Source organism: Propithecus coquereli, unplaced genomic scaffold (genome assembly GCF_000956105.1).
Source record: "Propithecus coquereli isolate 6110/MARCELLA unplaced genomic scaffold, Pcoq_1.0 Scaffold254, whole genome shotgun sequence".
NCBI lineage: Eukaryota > Metazoa > Chordata > Mammalia > Primates > Indriidae > Propithecus > Propithecus coquereli.
Window position 1 is genome coordinate 278,930 of NW_012148108.1, and position 17,320 is coordinate 296,249.

Here is a 17,320-nt window from a genome sequence, read left to right on the forward strand (position 1 = left end):
CGTGCGTTCTGACCACGCTGCTGTGATAAATCTTGGTCATGATGACAACCATGTACCGAGTCCTGGGAGTCTGAGCACATCCTCACACGTGGCGGTGGTTATCCAAACTGGCTTGGAAAAATAACAGCAGCGTGCATGTAAAGTAGGCAGAAAGGAGAGAGACCAGTTCACGGTGGCTGCTTTCGAGCTGTGTTACGAGTGACTTTTCTTCTTTATACATTGCAATATTTTACACATTTTCTATATTGATGTCACTTTCATGTTCAGAAAGATTATTTGAGTTAAACGTTTATTTGTTATGTTCAACATTGTCATTTTTAGAGCGTTTGACCTCTGAAGGGGCATCTCTTACTTTCTCTCAGGGTTGTAATCCGCTGGCGCAAACCGGCCGGAGCAAACTGCAGAATCAAAGAGCTGCCTTGAACCAGCAGATCCTGAAAGCCGTGCGGATGAGGACCGGAGCTGAAAACCTTCTGAAGTAGGTGTCTCTGGCTCCGCTGCGGGGAGCCCGGTCTCTCCGGAGGAGGCCTGTCCGCCTATCCCCGAGCCCCCCAGACCTGGCTCTGGGTTTCAGCTTTGGGTTTCCTCCTCATTCCTGCTGAGAGCTTGGTCATGTTCAAGGCAGATATTTTACCCAGCCTGTTCGTGTCTTTGAGGATGGGGTGGGCGGGGGGATGGACACAGACAGTGGGGTGTCTGGCCTCAGTTTAGTCAGCTGTCTTGACTGGAAGTCCAGTTATTATCTTGGTGTTTGTTTTCCCTGCTTTCTGTGGAACTTCTGTGTTTTCTGCACTGTCTAACACTATGCCTGGTGTAGAACCACTGCCTGGTAAGTGTTTATTGAGCGTGTAAAGGAAAGGAAGGCAGAAAGGAGGAAACGGGGGCATTCTTATTGCCAGGGTCCACCTTTCTCAGGAGAGGGGCCAGTACAGCCCCAGCTCCAGGGCAGCCGTTACTGTGCCGTGGTGATAAAATAGTTACTTATCAAGCAGAACTCGGTGAAGCTTTACCTGTGTCTGGGCAGCTATAAACCCTCTCCACGCCCTGAACTGCAGCAAACGACAATGTGCCAACTTCCTTTTGTATAAAAAGTGCAGAGTTTCTTCTTCCTTCAGAGTTCTAGGGGTGACCCTTGACAGCCCCAGGCTGCCTTTTGCGGGGGGTAGTCTAGGTGGTCACCAGGCTGCTGCCCAGGTGGGCGAAACAGATGCCTCCCGGGGGCTCAGGAGAGACGTGGCGTGCCTGCAGGGACCTGCAACCCGAAAACCCGGCAAAGAAGGGGCCCGGTCTGCCTGCTTGAAACTGCAGGTCCCTTGGAGCTTCCTGGGACTGTCAGGGATTCCGGGGGTGCGGGTGGGGGTGCCAACATGTCTGCAGGGGTGTTGATCATGGGCGTTCCCGATGGGGTGGCTTCACTGCTGGAGGCCTTGGGGGGCCCGGAGACTTCTTGGGAGAATTGTTGGGAAAAACAAATGAACCGAGCGTATGTAAAAGGGGCCACAGGCTCTCTGCGTGCTCACGGACACGCGTGAACGGTGGGAATCGGCTCCTCCCTGTGGGCCGCTCCCCTGAGCATGTGCGAAGCAGGAGGACGGGTTCTGAGCATGATCAGTTCATTTCTGAATTGGTCTGTATTTGCTCCGTGGGAAAGAGCTCGGAAAGATCTCTGAGATACTAAGTGGGGAAAAGAAGAGTGCAGGACAGCGTGCCCTGCATACACGCGTATGTTTGAAGGATTTATACATATGCTTTTGTGTATGCGCCAAAGGAAGAAGAAAGGAGCTGTTAATAGAGCTCTTGGGGACAAGACCAGGAATGGGAAGTGGAAGTGACTCTTACTTTTCATTTTAGTCCCTTCGGTGTTAGAATGTGCTTTTACCAAGTGCATGAAATACTTTTATTATTATTATTATTGTTAATTTTTTTTAAGAGACAGGGTCTTGCTCTGTCACCCAGGCTGGAGTACAGTAGTGCAGTCATAGCTCACAGCAACCTCAAACTCCTAGGCTCAAGCGATCCTCCTGGCTCATCCTCCCAAGTAGCTGGGACCATAGGCACGTGCCACTATGCCCAGCTAATTCTTTTATTTAATGCTTTTGTAGAGATGGGGTCTGGCTATGTTGCCCAGGCTGGTCTTAAACTTCTGGCCTCAAGCGATCCTCCCACCTTGGCCTCCCAAAGTGCCGGGATTACAGATGTGAGCCCCCATGCCTGGCCTTTATTCATTTTTTATTGTGAAATACCACAGAGCTGCAGAAGAATAACATAAACAATCCCCCTGAGCCTGCCACTCGATCAGGAAGTACGGTGCTGTACCTGTGTCGGTTTTGTTACTCAGGGAATAGAGAAGGACTTGAGGTCCTGGCTGGGAAGGTGTCTGGGAGCCTCTTCTCCAGCTCCTTTTGTAGCGGGGTGCAAAGGAGGTCGTCACTGGAGGAGACTGGGAAAATACTGTAATGTTTTGGCTTGTAAAACGTCTGACCGTGGCCCTGTCCTAAGACAAGTCTGAGCTTGGGAATTGTTGGCACCCCACAGCATGTGGCCTTTGCTGTCTGGGGGAGGCCCTCTTATTTGGGGACTCCCTGCCATGTGCTGGGAAGGCTGTGGTGTGTCTTGTAGCCGTGGCTTCTGGTTGACACTTGGACAGGTCAGCTTTGTGGCCGAGGGGCAGGCGGGCAGCCCTGGTGCTGGGGGCTTTCCGGGAGGGGGCCACCATGGGTGTGCCTGTTCAGGGAGCACCTCTTTCTGTTTTTTAAACTTTTTTAGAGACGAGGTCTCGCTGTGTCGCCCAGGCCAGAGTGCAGTGGTGCAATCGTAGCTCCCTGTAACGTCGAACTCCTGGGCTCAAGCGATCCTCCCCGCTCGGTTTCCCAAAGTGCTGGGATTACGGGCGTGAGCCACTGCTCCGGCCCCCACTGAGTACCTGTTACGTGGCAGGCGGTATTTGAGGTGCAGGGGACGAGGCTACACCCAGTTTAGACAAGGCCCTGCTGTCATGAGGCTTAATTTCTTATTGCAGGGTGGGAAGGTTAATATACAAGTAAACAAATCAGATCACGTCAGCAAGCGGTGTTTTCTAGGGCATGATGAAACAAAAACGTGGTAGATGTTGGCTCAGGGTGGCACGGCCTCGGGGACAGGGTGGCCAGGGAGGCCTCTGACCAGGGCACTTGGAGTTTCTCAGGCAGGAACTGGGGCAGCTTTGTGTGTCCCATTCTGTGGACCAGCAAGCGTGGTCTCTGAGGCCCGAGCCGGCTCAAGCTCATTGTTGAGCGGGCAGGGGTGGGGGTGGGTGGGAATGTTAATGATTCCCACAGTGACCTAAGGGTTCAAAGTGCCCCTCTCTGGAGAACGTTGTCAGAGGAAACCCTGTAGGTATTTATTAATCTGACTCAATCGGCACCAACGGTTTCCCGAAAACAAATAGGGCACTTTGCCAAGCCCAGCGCTGGCCCCGCGGTGTCCCTGGGCAACCGATTGCATAGCTGTCCCTGCGGGCAGTAGGTAGTTTCGGTCACGCACTGGGCCCCGCTGTCCTTTGGTCGGCCATCTGGTTCCCGGGTTCCCACCGCAGCCCCCGATGAAGGCAGAACAGTGGGAACGGGGGCAGGGGTCCGTTTGGGAAAATGTCCCCAGAAATGCAGAGACGGAAGCGAGGGCCCCAGCCTTCACCGGCGCTGGCCGAGGGCGTCGTGGCTGGGCAGGCACCGTGAGGAGCCGGGTTTGTGCTTCCTCCCCGTGCTGGATTCGTATCAGCCGCGAGTCCGCGAGCTTCCTGGAGCTTGATTAGGAAGGTATCAGGTATTTTAAATGTGCTCGTTTACGCTAAGCAAAGACAATATTCCTTCTCTTCTCCCCCTCCCTTCCCTCCCTTGAGAAAAGCTGGGGTAGAAATGGGATATTATGTTTCTCTGAAACTGGGATGGTCTTTGTGAAATTTAAAGCAAGTTGCCTAGGTTTAACTAGTTTTCACTAACTAGTTCTTTGAACGACGGCTTCAGGCTCCGCTCTTATACTGATAACTTGTTGGGCTGGATCAGAAGTGGCCCGCTCTGAGGCTCACAGGGTCAGGTGGGCCTGGAAGTGAGTCATGGGGCAGGAATCAGTGCTGTCACAATAGGGAGGGGTGAGGACTGCGATAAAGTTCAGAGCTTATGCCCTCTCCGGAGGGGCAGCTGCGGTTTGCCCCATGGGGCGCAGGGCCAGAGTCCACAGATCTTTCCTCCCACCCCTCTACCCCTCTGGAAGCTGGAGAATTAAAAAAAAAACTTTCGATTGTCGAATTTTTAAACATTGGCAACTAGTTTGAGGGTGAAAAATATAACATCCTGAGAGCCAAGTGAACAAGTCCCACTGGCCTCTCCAGTCTAGTTTATGACCTCTGGAGCAGAGGGTCATGAATTCTAGGCCAGTAGTGACCTGGGGTGGCCTCAGTCGTAACGAGAGTGACTTGGGGTTAATGACTGCCCACGGCGCCAGTTCGGAGGGGGCTGGTGTGTGTCCGTGCAGTGAAGTGTGCGAGCCCCCCATAGCCTTTGGGCGGCACCAACTCTGAGGCCTGTCCTCCTACACCGAGACATGGGCTGGGGGCACACGTCCTGCTGGTCTGGCTGGTCTGCCGCCTCGGCCGGGTGGCACCGAGGGCGTGAGCTAGTCCTCACTGCAGCACCCCCAGTCCCCGGCAGAGTGGGATTTGGAGCCAGATGCACTAAGGCTAAACTGCTCTAATAAGGTCTCTGGAGCCGTGCAAGCCACTGGGTCAAAGTGGTACCTGTTCCTGGAGGGACAATTTTATTAAAAGACTTGGGAGGAAAAGAAATTACACGCAAACAAATGGTGACCGAATGCAAAATTTACAAGTATCTTTAAGACAAAACAGGGGGCATTAAAGAAGTTTTAGACTTGGGGCAGAGAAGCTGTTGTCACGTAGCCGATTTGTTTGGTGGAAAAGGTCTCAGAGGCTCCAACTCGCGCAGACGTGGACGTGGTCAGTGGTCAGGAAATAGTTGGCTGTGGCCTGCCTTCCCCTGTTCACACCTGGCGGTTGGATCACTCAGAGAGCGAGTGGGACACCGTCTCATTCCTGCCTCTTAGAGTGTGCATGCTCTTCATGAAAACCCAAGGGAGTGGCCTTCTCTTGGTGGCCAGGCCAGAGGGAGGCCACGGAGGACCTGAGCAGAAAGACTCTGGGTAGGACAGGGCTGATACACTTTCTGCCTCATCCTGGGCTGCCTCACGTTCTCTTTTGGCAGTGACGTCAGTGACTAGACCACGGGGCCCTCAGAGGAGGTGTACACCCAAGCAAAAGCTGAAAGGGGCTACGTTCTTCTGAAAAGGCACATAAAAATCATTTGTTTTCATCCAGAAGGCCAGCCTGGGTACAGAGCAGCAGTATGGGCAACCAGGGCTCCAGCTTTAGCCTCTAATTTGGGCCAGTTGGTTCCATTTTTGTCTGTTGTCCCAGCCTGGGCCCAGGAATAGTTGGGTACACCCGCCATCTTGAATTGGCATTCCTTGTTTGAGAAACCCCCTTCCACCGACGCATGAGTCAAAACTCCTTACCTGCTCAAACTCTGGGGTGGGTTTCTGAACCATGGCTGCCCCTGAATGAAGGTCAGCACTGTATAATAGAAACCAGCCCCCAGACCCCGCCGGGCTGCCAGCGTTTCTCAGAGTGACCCACACAAAGAGGTCCACATCCAAAGTGCTCGTTGATTCGTGGCAAATGTTAAATCAAAAATCGTTGCCAAGCTGGGAGGGGGGTGACATGGGAAATTCATCTATAAAGATGGAAAAATGAAGAGTTGGCATTGTTTGGAGACTCTGCAGGGATTTGGGTGGGTGGGGGGTCTTAGGGCCCCAATTGGTATATTTCGATTGGACCCACTCTGCTGGCAAGAACCATTCAGCTCCCCACTGCCCAGAGAGAGTCATCTTCATTCTGCCGTTTGTTCTTCTGTGAAGTGGGATTTGTTGAGCCCCCATGATGTGGAAAGGACCATGTCTTGTTCTTGGAGAAGTACAAAGAAATAAAAGTCTTCTCCTCCAGGAGTTATAATTGTCTATCTTTCCTCATTCCAAAATGGATCTGAGGCCCTTAACATGCTTGGTACATGTAAGATTGAAGCGGGAGTGAATGGCGAAATGAGGATGGGAGCAAAGAGAAGGGAGATTTATCTGCAGGTCAGGCTAGTATATGCCACCGCGTCCTGGCCTGTGTACTTTGTCAGATGTGAGTCTCAGTTTGTCTCTGAGCTTCCTGGCAGGCAGTAGGAGGAAGGGAAAATGATCTGCAGGTAAGGTTAGTACATGCCACAGTGTCCTGGCCTGTATACTTTATCAGATGTGAGTCTCAGTTTGTCTCTGAGCTTCCTGGCAGGCAGTAGGAGGAAGGGAAAATGATCTGCAGGTAAGGTTAGTACATGCCACAGTGTCCTGGCCTGTATACTTTATCAGATGTGAGTCTCAGTTTGTCTCTGAGCTTCCTGGCAGGCAGTAGGAGGAAGGGAGTTTGATCTGGAACACGTTGTATACTTTTTAGTGAAATGGAAGCCATTGCCACAAAGTGAACCTGTTCCCAGTACTGAGGGTTCGGAGAATTTTCTTCCCTGGATCCTCGTGGACATTGCCAGCAGCTGAAGCAGTTATGTTCTCAGTAACATCACGGTAGCACAGGTTTTACAGGCTACAGATTGTTACACAGGGTGTATAATGAAATCAATTCATGGGCGGCCGTGGTATAATAAAAAATAAATATTTGGTCTTTTGTCCTGTTCCTGCGTTCCTGGCACAGAGCTTCTAAAACCCATGGAGCCTCTTGCATGATAAGGGTATCTTTTGTATGCTAATGAAATGACGCTTGGGAGAGGGGCTTTAGGATGGGTGCTGTTCTCAGAAAGACCAAGCAATGATTAGAGGATTGGGACTCTCAGCTCCTCCCTTCCTGCTTCCCCTCCTCCCACCTCCAGAGATGGGGGAGAGGCTGGAGATTGAGTTCAACCTCCTGTTTACAGCTGGAAAGTCAGAAGTACAGGTATGCCCCTTCCCTGGGACCCGTGACTGTGCCTGAATGGGGACAGGCTTGTGGGACTGAGCAGCCCTCAACCTGTGGGGTCTGTGCTAACTCCAGGAGTTGGTGTCAGAGTTGAATTGTCGGACACCCAGTTGGTGTCTGATTATCAGAGAATTGGAGAGTTGTACCATTGTTTGAAGTTATTAGAGTAGAATGGAGGCCGGGCGCGGTGACTCACACCTGTAATCCTAGCACTCTCGGAGGCCGAGGCCGGAGGATCACTTGAGGTCAGGAGTTCAAGACCAGTCCAAGCAAGAGTGAGACCCTGTCTCTACTAAAAATAGAAAAAATTAGCCAAGCATGGTGGCGCACGCCTGTAGTCCCAGCTACTCAGGAGGCTGAGGCAGGAGGATCGCTCGAGCCCAGGAGTTTGAGGTTGCTGTGAGCTAGGCTGATGCCATGGCACTCTAGCCCAGGTGACAGAGCAAGACGCTGTCATGAAGGTCATGAAGATTTTCTCCTGTATTTTCTTCTGGAAGTCCTAGAGGTATAACTCTAACATTGCTATGTTGCGGTCTGTGAGCCATTTTGAGTTGATGTGCGTGTACAGTATGAGATTTAAATTGAGGTTAATTTCACATAGCAGGACTAAGACTGCTATCCTTAGAAAGGCCTGCTTGCAAGATTGGCCTTCGGCTGGTGTCTGGAAACTTAGATTTTAGAAGATATCCCACCATTCCCAGACTGATGAGAGTGACTCACTGTGCCTAAACTGTTTGTACAAGTGGTGTGGTTTATACTGAACCGCCTGCCTGCCTTCTGGAAATTTGGAGTTTTGGGACATGCTAGGCAGAGGTGCTTACCTGACAGCCCCCCAGTAAAAACACTCGGCACTGCGTCTCTAATAGTCTTCCCTGGCAGATGGCACTTGGCACGCATTGTCACAAATCACTGCTGGAGGAATAAAACACAGCTGTGTGGCTCCACTGGGAGAGGACTCCTAGAAGCCTACGCCTGGTTCTTCCAAATTTCACCCATGTGCTTTTTCCCTTTGCTGATTTTACTTTGTGTCCTTTTGCTGTAATCAACTGTAGCCATGAGTTTTGCGAGTCCTAGTGAATCACTGAAGCTGGGGTGGTCTTGGGGACCCTGACGTATCTCTGCATGTCCAATTGCTTCAGCACCATTTATTTTTGTTTTTATTTTTTTTAAAACAATTACTGCATCATATGCAACCAAAGGACCAACTTCTGACTGCTCAGTTAGTAGGGTGTCATCATTTGGCAGCACCGTATATTGAAAAGACTGTCTTTTCCCCTTGAACTATTTTGACACTTTGGTCAAAGTCACTTGACCGTAAATGTAAAGACTTATTTCTGTACTCTATTCTAATTCACTGCCTATCCTTATGCCAGTACCACACTGTCTTGGTTACTGCGGCTTTCTGGTAAGTTTTTAAATCAAATAGCATAAGTCTTCCAACTTTGTTCTTTTTTGAAATCGTTTTGGCTCTTCTAAGTCCTTTGCAATTCCATATAAATTGAGGCCACGATGTGTTTTTTTTATCCTTTATTAACATACTGTGTTACATTAATTGATTTTCACAAGTCAAACCAACCTTGCATTCCTGGGATAAATCCCACTTGGTCATGATGTATAGTCCTTTTTGTATGCTGCTAGGTTTGGGTTGCTAGTTGTTGAGGATTTTTGCGTATATATTCATGAAAGATATAGTCTATTGTTTTGTTTTCTTGTAATGTTTTTCTCTGGTTGAGGTCAGGTTAATGCTAGCTTCACAGAATGAATGTCGAAGCCTTACCTCTTCCTCTATTTTCTCATCTATTTCTTTTTAAGGGGATGATTTATGGCCTTTTAGGGAGTGACTGGGAGCCGTCTTCTTTTCTTAAGGCTAACTTTTTGCAGGGATGTCTTGGGGTTAACGTCCGGCGGCTCACAATGTCGTTGGCTACGTCCCCAAGTCTGTTTGCTGGCAGGTGTGGATCACGGTGGGGCAGGTGATCAGTCTCTTACCTGGTCACACCTGGTACTCATCTGCAGGCAGTCCCCCGAGCTCCCCTGCAGGGCTTGGGGGCCGGGTCTGCTCACCCAGAAGCTGGGATGCTTGGCTGAAGGCACTTCTCTCCCTCCTCTCTTTGAACAGAGTAGCCACGAACCAGAAGGTGCGGGAGCAGGTGCGGCTGGAGCTGAGCTTTGTCAACTCGGACCTGCAGATGCTCAAGGAAGAGCTGGAGGGGCTGAACATCTCGGTGGGAGTCTATCAGAGCACGGAGTAAGTGGGAGCGATACTTCTTCCAAACACCGCTAAGCCTGAGGGCGTCCCTGCCTCAGGGGTGCTGCAGAGAGAGGCCCGGTGGGAGTTACAGATGGGGGGCATGCCAGCCCCCACTGGGGGAGGGCGAGAATGATCAGGTGTGGGGTTGGGCAAGGTGCTAGAGCTGAAGGGATGCACCCCTGGGGTTTGCTGGGAAATACCTGGAGTGCTGGGCAAAAATGCATTTGTCCAAAGACCTCTCAGGACGTGGCTCTATGGAAGAGCTGAGCGTCTGGGTCCCGGTAGGTAGATGGCATCTCTCACATAGGCTGGGGTGGTGGCTCTGCCATAAAGACACTCTGGAAGCTTCTGTGGATAGCTGTGAAAGCTGACCTGCCAGGTGGGGCCCAGTGTCCCTGCCTTCTTCCCTCCCAGGGCCTGCCGCTGGTCCCTCCGTGGATGGCATGCAAAAGGTATAAACCACCTTGACAGGGAGAATGGGACCCATGTCACTTCCCTGAGCAGAGGGTGCAGCGGAGCCACTTTAGAAGTATATCCCGTTGCACATTCGAGAAACGAATGTTCTAATTCGCCAGCATTCCTTCGGGAGTGGCTGTGGGCGGTGGAATATTGACACGTGGCCTTCAGAAAAGCTCAGACAGTCCCCTGCCCGAGCGAGCCGCCTGCGAAAGAAATGCCCACCTTTTAGAAGGAATAATTTTGAGAGGCTCGAAAGAAGGGTTTACGTGCTTTTTGTGTGTGGGGACGTGAGATTTCTTGAAAAACAGGTGGGCCCCAGAGGAAACTCAGTTGGAAAACAGCACTGGGATTAACAGGAGGAAGACACGTGGGAACTTTGGGTCCCCTTTGGAGTGTGCGTTTTCTGATTATGATCCTCCGCACAGCACCTGGGCGTCTCCTAGAGCCGCGGGGAAAGCTTTAGTGCCTGAAACCTCCACTGGCGATGTCCTGTGGCCGGCTCCCTCGCAGGCTCCTGGTGTGGTTTTGAACACCTGGTCAGAGTGGCGACAAAGGGAAGGTCCTCCCAGACTATACTCCCGTGTTCAGTTCTAGTGTTTTGCCCCAAAGTTCTAAGTTCCTCGAGGAGGCAAGGCAGGGCCAAACTTCGGTCATAAACATAGGATGTTTCATACTTGCATTTGCTGTGCTGAAGAGCAGGGGAGTCCATTGGGGGGCTCCCCGCAGAGCCATGCACTTGTGGCCTCCAGTGTGGTCACCGTGGCTCTAGGGTGGCCAGGCACACCCCTGTGCCACTGGGAGGAGGGGAGAGGGATGGGCAGAGTCAACATGACACCTCGCATTCAGGTTCTCTGCTCTATGTTTAAAGTATTTCATTTCTTCCTTAGCACAGCTGATCTTCAGACACTTTTTGAGGTAGGCAGGAAAGAAATGATCTTGTTGTGCAGATGAGAAAACTCAGGGAGGCCTGAGGTCACCTGGAGAGTCATGTTAGTGCCACGTTGGGTGGGGTGCCCCGGTGCAGGGCCTCAGGACACTCACTGCTCCTTCTTGTTGCCTGGTTAGTCCCAGGAAGAGCAGACCTTGCCTCCAGCCCTGTGTGGCACGAGGACAGGAGGGTGGTGGGGTCTGGGGGACTGAAGCCCAGCCCACCCTCATGTCCTTCCACCGAGGTCCGGCTTTCCCCGAGGGCTTTGGGGAAGCCGTGCACCCGGGTTGGGTCCCACCTGCTTTAAGCATAGCCGTACCACAGAGGCAGTTTCAACTTCCAGCCACGTCCTCCACTCACCCTGCCCAGCCTTCCTGACCTTCTGTCTGGGCTGGGCTGAGCAGCCCAAGGAGGTCTCCTGTTACAGGTCAGGGAGCTAAATCCCTATTTGCAAAACACAGTCTGAGCCTCGTTCACTTCCTGCTGGCCCTGCCCCTAGGAATGCAGCTTGGGGAACACTCCCAGGGCGACCTGTGGGTTGCTGAGTGGTCAGCGAGGGGAGAGGAGGTGGAGGGGAAGTGGCTGTCTTGACTTCAGGCTGGGAGCCTGGGGTACTTAGGTGTCAGATGGGGGCCCCTGTCCTCAAGGCATTTCTTGTTCAAGTGATGGGACACCTAGACTGACACGCCCCAAAGGACCAGGCCCCGGCACGCGGTGGCTCATGCCTGTAATCCTAGCTCTCTGGGAGGCCGAGGCGGGCGGATTGTTTGAGCTCAGGAGTTCGAGACCAGCTTGAGCAAGAGCGAGACCCCATCTCTACTAAAAATAGAAAGAAATTAATTGGACAACTAAAAATATATAGAAAAAACTAGCCGGGCATGGTGGCGCATGCCTGTAGCCCCAGCTACTCGGGAGGCTGAGGCAGGAGGATCGCTTGAGCCCAGGAGTTGGAGGTTGCTGTGAGCTAGGATGACGCCACGGCACGCTAGCCCGGGCAACACAGTGAGACTCTGTCTCATTAAAAAAAAAAAAAAAAAAGGACCAGGCCCCTTTGAGACCAGGGTCGTGAGTGTGGGTGTGTTGGACAGCTACGGGAGAGGTGGGCCCCCCTGCGGGGAGGACAGGAAGAGGAGGAGGAGGAGGGTGGGGCCGGGGCTGACGGCAGAGGCCCAGTGTGTGCCCGGGTAGGAGCCCTGAGCGCGCCAGGCACAGACCCTGGCACGTGATAGGTGCTCAGGACAGTTGCTGAAGGAAGCGTTGAGACTGGAGGGACAGACTGGGGTGGAGGTGACAGGGGCCTGGCATCTTTGGCTGAGTGGTCCAGGGTGGGTTTTAGAGCAGAGGGAGAGGCGTGACCCTGTGGAAATGAACCCGCCAGCCAGGTGCGTGTAGGACGGGCACGGGGAGCGGGTGGGACCCGCGCCGGGCTGCGGGGGGCAAAGCGCCCTGGTGGAAGGTGCTCACGTACCTCGTTGTGTTCCTTACAGGGAGGCATTTGCAATGCCCCTGATTCCTCTTGGCCTGAAGGAAACGAAAGATGTCGACTTTTCGGTCGTCCTTAAGGTAAATCGCAGCAGCGGGCGCTGGACGCGATGGAGATACAGAAATGGTGTGTCCCGCTCGGGGGCCTCAGGCTCAACAGACCGACAGTCGGTTGATGTCTGCAGGGTGACCCCAAGACCCCTCTTGGCCGGCTACACAGAGAATTTGTGTACTTATTCGTCCCATGTACTCGCTGTAGTTTTTGGTGACTTTTGAAGTGTTTTCCTGGAAAGGGTGGGTTGGAAACCCAGTCTGGCCTCCTGGGGGAGACCGAGTCAAAGAGGGTCCGTAGTGGATGTGCTACGGAATCTAAAAATTGTGTCTTATTTTAGTATCATTTGTCCTAAATTGTGTGACCAATTGAGGCCATGTTTTTTAAAGAATAGCTAAAGTTTTTTCCCCAATATTTTATTATATACATTTCCAAATGTATCCAAAAATTGTAAGAAATTTACAGTGGACTGTATACTTACTACTACCTAGATTCTACCCATAACATTTTACTACAACTGCTTTATCACGTCTGTCCATCTAAGCATCCCCGTGTCTATCTATTAATCCATCTTATTTCAGAGTAAATCAAAAGATGTCAATTCTCTACCTTTAAATACTGTTGTTTTTTTTTTTTGAGACAGGGTCTTGCTCTCTCGCGTGGGCTCGAGTGCAGTGGCATCACCATAGCGCACTGCAACCTCAAGCTCCTGGGCTCAAGCGATCCTCCTGTCTCAGCCTCCTGAGTAGCTGGGATTACAGGCACGCGCCACCATGCCCGGCTAATTTTTTCTATTTTTAGTAGAGACGGGATCTTGCTCTTGCTCAGGCTGGTCTCAAACTCCTGAGCTCAAGTGATCCTCCCCCCTCGGTCTCCTACTACCCTTAAATCTTTGAATTAACTCTTACAGTTTTTGGTTTGTTCCTCCCTGCATCGCCCCGCCAAATTGGGCTCCGCTCTCATTGAGCAGATGCTTATAGACCCACCAGTGCCTGGCACTGTGCTGGGTGCTGGAGATGCCACGAGCCCTGCCATGGGGCCTAGAGGTCAACGGGGGCTCCAGGTGGGGCTTGGGGGAGGGGCTTCGATGGTGCACACAGCAGAGGCTGCGCCCCCAGGCCAGGGCCAGGAGACCGTTCTGTGCTTGGAATTTCCTCCTCTTTCTCTCCTCCCCCACTCGTCAGTTTGAGTTTCAATGACTCACTTCCAACTTTTATCTAGGAGGAGAAAGAGGATAAGGTGGAAGGTGGTGCCCATCTCTGAGCTGCCCCGCACAGGCGTGAGTTCTAGGAATTAATCCAGCATCACGAAAAAGAGTTATTTTTCTTTCCATAGTAACCCTGTTAGTTGACTCATCTTAGACTACTTTTTGTTTAGAAAAGAAAAAATTATCACATGGCATTTGATCACTCCTTTTAAAAGCAATCAGTTTATATTTTGGAAGCTTCTGCCCTTGACCTTTGTTCTCAGAGACTGTGAGCTGCCTGACCTGAGTCGGGCCTTTTTAGTCATTCATTCACGCATTCATTCATTTTCCAGCATATTATGGGGTTACAAATGTTTAGGTTACAGTCGGGCCTTTTTGACCGAATCCTTGTTTAAATTCAGATCCTGGCCCCTGAGTCTGGGGTGTGTTTGGGAGTTGGAGAAGGGAAGCCGGGAGTGTTTTGGGACTTGGGCGTACCGTAAAGTGGGTTTTCTGGGTGGGAAACAACTGAGGAGTAGCAGCTTTCCGCCAGCGTTGGCAGAACGCGTAGATGTTACGTGCCGCAGGTCTGTGGTGCTCAGAATCATCCATGTGTCTGTGGAAATGTCTCTGGTTGCTTTTGCAGAAGAGTTTCTTTAAGAGTTAGTCTGTCTGTTGCTTGGTGCCAGCGCTACAAGAATGTGGGCACTTAAAAGGGACACTCTCTTGGAGAAACTTAGGAATTTTATAGGCATCTCTAAGGGTCCAATTAGGTCATGTGCTGAATTCCACATTAAAGCGAGTGAAAAAAAAAAAATCACATGTTGTGGGCACGGCCAGCTGCTATTCAGCTGAGGCTTCCAACCATGTCATTTTAGCCTAAAAGGGACGCTACAAACGTCAGTCATACAAAAACGAGAATGTGTGGGAGGCTTTCTGTGTTTTCCCCGTCCACATTTATGCTTGACAGAAACACAGATATCACAGAAGTGGTTCAGCACTCATAATTAGGGCAATTCAATTTTATTTTATTTATTTTATTTTATTTTTGGAGACAAGAGTCTCGCTCTGTCGCCGGGGCTAGAGCGCCGTGGCATTAGCCTAGCTCACACCAAAGTCCTGGGCTATTTATTTATTTTTCTGATTAAGAACATTATTGCAGAACATTCGGAAAATACCAAGACATGTAGAGATCCTTCCCCACCGAGCTATACAGCTTGCTCAGTACTTAATCTTGGACACTCTGGTCTCTTCCTCCAATCGGGACCCTGCCGCGTGAGGGTGCCGCGAGGGAAGGTCGGACGAGATATATTATCCAGTAAGGGCTTGTCATGGTGTCTGCCGATAGCAGGCACTAAGCAAGCCATCTTTCATTTTCATTCTTTAGGAAGCTTCCAGATGCTTGCTGTTGTCAACAGCTCCCCGTTGAGCATCTTTGCACACGTTGCTGAATATACCCTTTGGGTTTTCTCAGAGACAGGGTCTCGCTTTGTCACCCAGGCTGGAGTGCAGTGGCTCCGCCACAGCCACTACAGCCTTGAACTCTTGGACTCAAGCCATCCTCCTGCCTCAGCCTCCCAAAGTGCTGGGATTACAGGCGAGAACCACCACCTGAATAGTCCCCTTGGATAAATTTCCAGATGTGGATTTGTCGGGTCAACAAGAACATATCACCTCATTACCCACCAGAAGTGGTCTTGCCTTAAGAGTCCTACCGACTATGTGTGACTTCTTATCTTCCTCAACCTTTATTTACGCTATAATCATTTTGATTTTTAAAAATATCTTTTTGATTTCCATGAAATCCAGCAAAAATGATATCTTATTATAGTTTGCATTTCTCTGATCAGTATTGGGGTTAAATATATTCTCGTGTGTTTATTTTTACCTTCCTCCTTTTTGAGACGCTTGTTTCTGTCCCGTAATAGTCCCTTCTTTAGACGCATATCAGTCACACTGTGTGCACCTCCTTCCTACCTAGACCTGATGGATATACTATTCTTTTACCACTTGTAAGGAATGATGGCTTTTGTAATTTACATGATTCTCACATCTGCTTAAGTCTGTTTCTGATCCATACCTGGTTCTCTTGTCTGGCCGTTTCTCCCCATTTATCCCTGTGTGTTTTAACACCAAGTAGAACAAGCCTCCTTTGTATTACCATGTTTTCCAAACTTTTTTGGCTTTTTTCCCCATGTTTTTGCTTCCATGTTTTGTCAAGATCATCCCCCCCAATAGTACTCTTGAGTTTGATTGAAATAGATTCATAGATTCAAACAAAACTGCCTCTTTTTATCTGCAAATATAATACTTTCAGTTGCCCAGGTCAACTAACAGCAAGTTTTATGGGGGCGAGGACCACGTCTGTCCTGTTAAAAAATGATTTAATGAATAAATGAAAGAAAGAATGAAATAATGTATGTCCTTCAGTAAAGTTTAATAGTCGTCTGCTTCATTAAATCCATTTTACCCCTAGGAATGTTGTACTTTGTTGCTGTTGTGAAAGGTTTTGTTTCTGTTACATTTTTCTAATTGGTTGCTGCTTGTGTAAGAAAGGAACACTATGGACTTTTTTTTTTACTATTGACTATTATATGTTAACTTTTTGGCCACTTTATTGAATTCTTATTGGTCGAGTAATGTTTCAGTTGATATTTTTGGGGTTTATAAACATGTTATTTTGTTAGAAAATATTATTTTGATTCTTTCTCATAATGTGTGTATCTTATTTTTCTTAATTTGTTGGCTACAGAACTTGCAGATTTAGGCTAATAAGTAATAGGAATATTGGCAGAAATCCTCATTTTGTCCCTGATGCTTCTGGAGGGTTTCAGCTAGATATTTTTTATCCTACTAAGTACTTTTAATCTAGCCTAATTTACTAAGTTTCAAAATCAGGAATACATTTAGAATTTTCTCAAAGTCCTCTCTGACTTTTATGAGGTGAACATAGGTTTCCATTTTAACTTCTTATTTTAAGTGTGATTTCTCCCCTTATAAGAGTTTTTGCCAGTATCCGAAGTAGAGGTTGGCAGGACGTGGTGCAGTGGGAAGGATGCAGCCCTCATCCTTGAGCATCTGCTCAACAGTGGCCCCTTACGCTGCTCTCTCGGGGAGGTCGGGGAGGTCGGCGGGGAAGGGGAGGTCAGCGGGGAGGCCCAGATGAACTTTGTCCTTGTGACCATCCTCACCTTAATGTCGCTAATAGCACAAGAGCATTTGAAAACCATTTCAAGTTTTACAGATGGCCATTGTGTTGGTAGAGGAGCCAGTTCTAAACATCAGCAGTTTAAGTAAAGTCACGAAGAAAATCTCTTGACGGCATCATAAAACAAAAGGAAAAGTTCTTTTAAAAATGACCAAATCAGCTGGCTCACATCTGTAATCCCAGCAGTTTGGGAGGATCACTTGAGGCCAAGTGTTCGAAACCAGCCTGGACAACATATGAAGACCTCAGCTCTCTATTAAAAAAAATTTAGCCAGACATGGTGGCATGTGCCTGTAGCCCTAGCTGGTTTTTTTTCTTTTCTCTTTTTTCTTTTTTTGAGACAGAGTCTCACTCTGTTGGCCTGGCTAGAGTGAGTGCCCTAGCGTTAGACTGGCTCACAGCAACCTCAAACTCCTGGGCTCAAGTGATCCTACTGCCTCAGCCTCCCAGGTAGCTGGGACTACAGGCATGCACCACCATGCCCAGCTAATTTTTTCTATATAGTTTTAGTTGTCCGATTAATTTCTTTCTATTTTTAGTAGAGACGGGGTCTCGCTCTTGCTCAGGCTGGTCTCAAACTCCTGAGCTCAAATGATCCGCCCGCGTCGGCCTCCCAGAGTGCTAGGATTACAGGCATGAGCCACCGCGCCCAGCCAGCCCTAGCTGTTTGGGAGGCTGAGGGAGGAGGATCACTTGAGCC

General features: G+C 49.9%; 1 protein-coding gene across 1 annotated transcript in view; it reads left to right on the plus strand.

The window, feature by feature from the left end:
* Positions 1–355: 355 nt before the first annotated feature.
* Positions 356–17,320, plus strand: part of RHPN2 (rhophilin, Rho GTPase binding protein 2) — a 35,195-nt gene continuing 18,230 nt past the window's right edge. The window contains exons 1-3 of the mRNA XM_012647040.1: positions 356–478; positions 9,174–9,302; positions 12,180–12,255. Coding sequence (XP_012502494.1) covers positions 450–478; positions 9,174–9,302; positions 12,180–12,255 — 234 coding nt within the window. The 5' untranslated portion in view covers positions 356–449. The remainder of the gene's footprint in view (positions 479–9,173; positions 9,303–12,179; positions 12,256–17,320) is intronic.